General features: G+C 42.0%; 1 protein-coding gene across 1 annotated transcript; it reads right to left on the minus strand.

Annotated features, from left to right (window-relative positions):
• Positions 1-1,908: 1,908 nt before the first annotated feature.
• TMEM18 (transmembrane protein 18) lies at positions 1,909-4,631 on the minus strand. The gene is made up of 5 exons (XM_039569909.1): positions 4,575-4,631; positions 4,235-4,346; positions 3,563-3,617; positions 2,617-2,710; positions 1,909-2,523 (listed from the first exon to the last, which is right to left on the minus strand). Exons 1-5 carry the CDS (start codon positions 4,629-4,631, stop codon positions 2,440-2,442), a joined length of 402 nt encoding a protein of 133 aa, XP_039425843.1. The 3' UTR covers positions 1,909-2,439.
• Between the last annotated feature and the right edge of the window lie 3,386 nt (positions 4,632-8,017).

The following is an 8,017-nucleotide window of genomic DNA, read 5'->3' on the forward strand; positions in this document are numbered from 1 at the left end:
GCCAATTAATTTCTGATAATCTCTCTTTTTACAGATTATCATTATTTCACAGTGCAACAAAACTACCTTCTACTATGATAAAGTTGCCAGGTTAATATTACTGTCTCCCTTGTAATGCTTTTCCATGAAGCTGACACCGTGTGCTGTCATGGAAAGACACATTAAGGCAGGCTGAAGGTTTGAGTCACTGCCTGCAAGATACATAGAGCAGTAACAAATCACCTCTGTCTCGTCTCACTCTCTGAAGGACTCAGCTGAGCAGCTATCTGCTTTTCTGTATGCATGGCTCTTTCACAACCAACCTAAATTCAGGTTTTCCAATTAAAAGCAAAGGTATTCCACCAGTCTTAAACATTTTGCTCTCCTTCACTTATACATACAAATTCTAAGCAGGCAAAACAGCCTCTAAATGAATGATCTAATTATTTTGGTTTATCAGCAAGTAGGCCCATACTTAATATTATTACACTATCACTTCATAAATCCAGACACATGATGAAAAAAGTCATGCTTTACTTACTGAGGGTTTCTCTTATGGCTTATGGTACCTACTTTAAAAAAAAACCAAAGCAAACCAACAAGCAACTTCACTCTGAAACTTAGTGTTTCTTAGGCAAGTTTAGCTAGAGGAGACCCAGATAAATTTGAGTCTTTCTGAAATGTAGAAAATGGGAATATTTTTCTGACAAACACACGTGCCCATGCAAGACAAGGTCATCTACAACAGCCAAAAAGGCTTCACTAAGGGCAAATCCTGTCTGACCCACCCGGTGGCCTTTTATGATGGAGTGACTGCAACAATCAACAGGGGAAGACCAACAGACGTCATCCAGAGACTTCCGCAAGGTCTGTGACACGGTCCCACACATCCTCATCACTGAACTGGAGAGGTGTGGATTTGAAGTGTGGACTATTCTATGGATAAGAAACTGGCTGGATGGACACAGGCAGAGGATTGTAGACAATTGCTTAAGTCCAAGTGGAGGCCAGTGACAAACGGTGTCCCTCAGTGCCCTTGTATTGGCATCAGTGCCCTTTAATGCCTTTATTAATGACACAGTGAGATCCAGTGCACCCTCAGCAAGTTTGCAAGTGACACAAAGCTGAGTGGTGCAGATGACACAAAAGAAGGAAGGGGTGTAATCCAGAGATGTTCCGCCCGGAAGAAGCTCCAGGCAGACCTTGTTACAGCTTCCACTGCCCTTCCAATAGGAGTTTCACTTTCTCCCTACTTAGGAGACTTGCATCTATGTATGATATGCATCTGCTCTCTCCCTCAAGTCCGTATCTCCACTCTTGTGAAGACTATTCAAGTGATTAAAATTAGTTTCACAAATACTTCCTTAACTTATAAATTTACAAGTGCTCTGCAATTTTGTACCCAAATGTTTTTCACATTAGTCTAAGATCAGTTTTGTAGATCATCTTTCCTATGTCTTAAATGACATCTATTTTAGACAGAACTGTACATCTCCAAACAAAGATACAACTTTTACTAAATATGGACAGTCTCCACTGTGCTCACATCCATTACAAATTACCTTAATTTAATGAAAACAGGCTACTTGAAGTGAAACTGAAGCCTTCTTCATTTTTACCTGGTTTTAATTTTCAGTTATTTATTAAATAAAGCATTAAAAAGGGAGCAAAATTACACAGAACATTACTAAATTTCTTCCTTTCCTTTCTGTTCTACAAAGAAGCATAAAACTACCAAATTTTCATCCAGTTTTAAAAAAATATATTTATCTAGAAGCCTTAAAAACATGAAGTGCAAATTAAAAGAAATGCAGAGATCATTTTGAATTATTTACTCAAATTAAACTGGAAAATTTGCCAAACTGGGAATTTTTATGAGAAAAAAAGAAAGAAAAAAGTCTGATTAAAAATAAATACAAATTAACTCAATTTAAGATACAGTGAGTGGACAGTTTTATTTATAAAATGCCACTGGCACACAGTACACATAGGAAGTATGAAACTTGATTTATAAAGAAGTGAAATGCTTCACAGAAGCATGGATTCCTGAGTTATTCTGAGTAAAATCTCTAATTTACTGTAATTCACACACAGCTCCAATTGGCTTAAGCAGCAGAAGAATTGATACTTGATAAGCACAGAGTAAAGACATAGCTAAAAAATACACAGGCAAATGGAAATTGGAAGATTGTGTCTCATCAATACTAGCCTTGCTCATGGTGGAAAACTATCTTACAGTGAAGGGCACAAAGACTTGTTAAGACTGAGTTTCATAATTTCACAGCCAATTCAAATGTACTGTAGATACCTGCTGTCATCTCAGTGTCCACAGCCACAATTACAAAGTCCTCTTGACATCGGGCACAAAAATCCTTCTGTTTCTGCATACCCATGCAGAAGAACTGATTACCCGGACAGGTGTTATTACAACCGAAGAAAGAAAAATAGTGTTTGGCACTTTCACTTTTTTTTCTCGGTTTTCCTTCTCTGCTGTAGCATCTTTAGTTCAGTCATTACATTCAAAGTTCTGTAAACCCAGGAGACCTGAAAAGTAAGTAAATTATTAAATTCAACTAATCCATATACCTTTACTTATCCATTTAATGAAAGCACCTACATGAATGAACACATACATACCACAATTATAATAGTATTCACCAGCAGTGGCGCTGAAAATACAAGTGAAATAAACATTCCTCTTGAATCAAAGTATTGGTATTTAGAAAAGAGCCTGAAAGAAAGACAATGAAAATGAAAGATGAAGCTTTATTTAGTGTAGTTCACACATTCAACTTTCCCAGCAACTATTCTACATGGACATTGTACACATCATCCCACATCTTCAGATCACCAAGCATAGGCCAGAATTCTACTGTATTAAGTCAGAAAAAAGAGGCAGTCAATACCTCATCAGTTATGAATATTAATACCAGTCTTTCTCTTCTTTATAGTTTTATGCGCAAAAACTTACTAACATGACTACAAGAGCACATCACAAGAGTGCATCACAAACCATGCTTATTCTGAAGCATCTGAAATGACTTTTCTACGTATTTTGCTAACTTATATTAGAAAAGATAACAAAAATAAGAAATGTAGCAAAGCTCTAATTAGGTCTTATATGACTGACGTGAAACATAAAGACGACAATTAGATGCCAGCATAAAGTGGTGTTAAACACATAACTTCCACTCATATCAGGTAAAGATTAATTCAATGCTCATCAAAATAAACCATCAGTTTGATTCTGGTATACATGTTTAGTAAAACAGACAAATTTAATGCTTTTTATACACATAAGTAAGTATATAAAGCAGCAGTGGGATTTTTGAGAAGTGGGTCTTAACTTCAGCTATTAAACATGAATACCAAAGAAAACCCAACAAAAACAAAGCCCAAAGCTCACATGCTTTTCCTCTTAACCTCAGCACTCTGCTTTTCTCTCAGTTCTTTCACCAGTTAGTTTACAAGCATCCATATAAACAGATTTTAAGTAGTACAATAAATTATACTATTAATAATTATTATTTCTTATAAGTTATGTTGTTTATTTTTATTCAAAAATGAAAGTGAAAACATTTACCTCCAATTCATGGCTGCTAATTCATTGATATATTCAGCACAGTACACTAAGCCTGCTATACAACAACAAAAAAAGTTAGATTCAATACTGATTTAAAAGTAAACTGCTTGTAATAAATCATCTAATCCAAATCCGTATACAAAGCTAGTACGTGTTCTGCCAGTCAGCCATGACTGCTTTGGCTAGGCAAGGTCACTGGATTCTCAGGCTGATAAACCCTGAGACAACACAAGTTGTTACTGCAATGTACAAGCCAATCTTGCTCTTCCTCATGCCATTATCACAGCTGTCGGCAGGGCATATGGTGAACTTGCTTCAGAAACTAAAGCTGACCATATTCAGCATTAGAACAAGGCAGAATAGAAAGCAACTGCTGGCTCTCAGTCGATTTCTTTTCTGCTTCTCCAGGACAGCAACACTTCATTGGGAAGCCGTGACACACACGGCAATGACCACCAAGAAACCTTACTCATCTCAGATCCTCACTAAGGCCAGGGTTTTAAGTCACTACTTCACACATTTTCCTGCAAATAAAATAAATGCATATTTATAGGTCATAGCAGGTTCTATCGCAGATTATCGCCGACAGACACATGCACTGCTAGCAGAGACTCACGAATTTGCAGGCACTGCTCTGGTGCCCGGCACCACACGGTGTGCCCGTGCACTCACCCATGCAGAGGAAGTGCCCGACCTGCACCCGGCGGTGCTGCAGGGACGCGCACGTCAGAAGAAAGCAGAGCAGGTGGAAGGCGGCCAGCCCCAGCAGCCAAGGCTCGGACCAGTCCCGTGCTCTGCGGGCAGAGGGAAAGCGGGTCAGCCAGCGGCGGGGAAGGGGCGTCGCCGGGCGGCCACGGCGACCGGCGCTCCTCCCGCACCAAACGCGGGCCGGTCTCGCTCACGGACCGCGCCCTGCAGAGCCCCCCGCACCAGGCTCGGCAAGGAGCGCGCCCCCAGCAAGGACCTCCCCCCTCCCCGCCGGAGAGCCCCGCTCCCTCGGGCGGCCCCCGATCCCCCTCACCGCCAGCACAGCCGACAGCCCCGGCGGGCCGCGCACCGGCGCCTCCATGGCGGCGGCGGCAGCGCCAGATCTCGCGAGACTTCGGTGGCCACAGCTTCCCCTGCAGGGCAATGGCGGGAAAGGGGCAGCGGAGCCTGAGGTGGCCCCGCATTCCCCGAAGCGAAGGGATTGCAAATGGGCTCGTGTTTTCGAGGACGGGCTGAGGTGGCTCCGCACACCCCGGTGGTTCCTTCCGAGCGTGGCTGACAGAAGCAGCCCTGGCTTTTCGGAGCGGGGAAGAAGCTCTGGTCGCGTTTTCAGCGCTTGATGTCGGGAGGCCACCAGTGTCACCATCTGGTCTGTGGGTGCCCGCTGGACTCGGCACTTTGGGTCCGTGGCCCAGCACTGGTGTTTGCTTTTGGTCTCCTCTCAGCAACACCCAGAGTTGGCTTTAGCGATGAAAGTGCAAGACAAAAAGAGCTTTAAGCCCAGCTGGGAGTTCTTTAAAAACAAACACAGTTGAGCTCGCCAGGCAGGACCTTAAGTCAAATGAAAACCACTACTTCTCTCCCAGCAGTGCCCACCGCGACCCCCGCCAACCTCGAGGGGCAGCGGGGCCCCCTCCTGCTCTTGCCACTACAGCAGAGCTCAAGGACACATTTTTTAACTTTGGAAGTTGAAAAAAAAAAATGTTACAATGGAAAGGGAACAGCTTAAACATCGTAATTTGTAACTCCATTTGCTAAATGTATCTAGGTCTGGAAGAACCAACCACTCTTAAGGCTTACCACTTAAAGAGCATTTCAAACTCAGAATCCTAACAACTAAACTAAATCTAATCTAAAGGATTAGATTTGTTGATCAAACAATACTTTGATATATACCTCCGCATTCAGCTTTCATTAAAATATTTTTTTTCTGACATTTTGGCTTATCAGATGTGAAGTTTTGGCTTCTTTTTCTTTTTCAAAATGTTTTGAAGTGCATGTATAAGTAAATATTACAGATACTCTTTTAATTTAGTTTACCATATAGCCAGATACAGGTCATCATTGTGACCTGGGCTCTCTTCGCTGTCACACTTCTGCAATTTAGTGTGAGATACCTGAAACAAAGGCTTTTAATTTTTTTTTCCCCTTTAGGTTTTTATTAGTCTTTTCTCAACAGAAATAATACCTGGAGGCTAATCAAGGCTTTCACTTGAAGTGTTGTAAAATTAAATAAGGTGATAGAAAGGTGGTCATTTCTACTAACATTGTCTTAAAATTAAAACCAGGGGAGAAAAGATATTTTTATCCCACATTGTCGATTGGAAAACAAGACTGGAATAACCCTGTGCACAAGCACAGGCAGGGGTGTGGTCAGCTGGGAAGCAGCTCCATGGAGAAGGACCTGGGGGTCCTGGTGGCCAACAAGCTGTCCGTGAGCCAGCAGTGTGTTCTTGTGGCTAACAAGCTGTCCATGAGCCAGCAGTGTGTTCTTGAGGCCAAGAAGGCCAAAGGTATCCTGGGGTGCATTGGGAAGAGCTTTGCCAGCAGGTTGCAGGGAGTGATCCTGCTCTTCTACTCAGCCCTGGTGAGGCACATCTGGAGTGGTTTGTCCAGTTCTGGGCTCCTCAGCACAAGAGAGACATGGAGCATCTGGAGCAGGTCTGATGAGGGGCTACAAAGATGATTAAGGGACTGGAGCATCTCTTTTATGAGGAAAGGCTGAGGGAGCTGGGCCTGTTCAGACTTAAGAAGAGAAGACTGAGAGGGGACCTCGTGAATGTCTGTCCGTATCTGAAGGGAGATGTCAGACAATGTTTCCAGGCTCTGCTTGCTGGTGCCATGCAGTAGAACAAGATACAACAGACAGAAACTGATGCACAGAAGTTCCACCTGAACATGAGGAAGAACTTTCCTGTGTGGGTGACCGAGCACTGGAACAAATTGCTCAGGGAGGGTGTGGAGTCTCCCTCACTGGAGATAATCAAGAACCATTTGGACATAATCCTGTGCAGTGTGCTGTAGGATGGCACTGCTTGAGCAGCGTAGTTGAACCAGATAGCCCCTGTGATCCTTCCAATCTGACCCATTCTGTGACTTGTCTGGACAGTCTTACAGCTAATAATAAATTAAATGGTTTTGTGTTTTGTAAATGAGGAATGAGTTTCTTGTAATTGCTCAGTAATTGGCTTCAGAAACTATCTGCAGTAGCTGAAGGGCTTCAGAGAATGCAGGATGCAGTCACTGCTGTATGAGTGGAATATGCTGGTCAGCGGTGAATCTGTGATGCAGACAAGATAGGTGGATAAGAAATTATTTGCTTACTATAGCTAAAACATGCTGAATTAGAAATTCATGGAGCTTTTACTGTCAGCCACTGTAGCAAAGTGGAAACTTTCCTATAGGGAAATAGGAGTTGCTTCTTTAAGTTTGACTAAGATCAAGTTAGTAATGCTGTTTGTCAGCAGATGGTAGCAGATACATAAGTATTCCCATATCTTTTGTGTGGTATGTGTTCTCTTTCATTTATTTTTAATGGAGAATACAACGTGAACAGATGATACATGAAAGGCAATGAACAGATACATTACTCTTTTATAGGGAAAAACTTGTGTATCTGTCCTTTTATAGCTTCTTTGCAGAGCCAGTATGCTACAATTAGATCCTAATTTTTAGAATACTCTACTAACCATAAGTGTACAGTACCAATAATAATAATATAGAAATGTTTCTGTTCTTGTTATAATAAGTAACTTAAGTAGTTTCTAAAACTCACTCTCAGTTTTCTGTTGCAAGATTCAGATTTCTGCGTAATTTCCTTCTACACTACAGTATTACCCAAGCAGTTCAGATGAAAGATAAAAAAAACCTGATTGGTAAAAGGATTTTTTTGCCTTTTAACAACTGAAAAACTTCATTTACTTTACATAGAAAAGGATTTAAAATCAGACATTTATCTTAAGTTAAGTTGCTGAATAAACAAGCTGGCTGGTAAAAGCCTATGTATGACAGGGAATCCCAAACTGAAATGCTCAATTATGTTCCTAGTCATAGCCCTACATGCATGTTTGCTAGCAGATCATATTTCGCAGTACTAGAAACCACTTGGAAGTGCCTGTTATACTTCCTGCTGAGGGAAATGCAACCCTGATTCTGCAGGAGATGTAAGAGGTGTGTGAGCAAGTAAATGGGGCAGCCCCTCACGTCATCAGTCAAGGCAAAGATGGAAGGTGAGCACATGTTGGGGTTAGTGACGGGTATTGAGAGCACAATTTCAGTGCTTTGTAAGATCCCACTGCTGAGTTATGTGGGTACAGGGACTGCTCATCTCTGCATTTCCTGCCTGTCTCACAGCCTGCTCCTGTGAAGTTACATGTTGTACTGACTGTCTTAGATAGTCTTTCCAGAGCTTTGGGAGGCATGAGCAGTTTCACTATGAAAATAAGCTGGGCCTGGGAGAGGAGTCTG

The sequence above is a fragment of the Corvus cornix genome, chromosome 3 (assembly GCF_000738735.6).
Source record: "Corvus cornix cornix isolate S_Up_H32 chromosome 3, ASM73873v5, whole genome shotgun sequence".
Classification (NCBI taxonomy): Eukaryota; Metazoa; Chordata; class Aves; order Passeriformes; family Corvidae; genus Corvus; species Corvus cornix.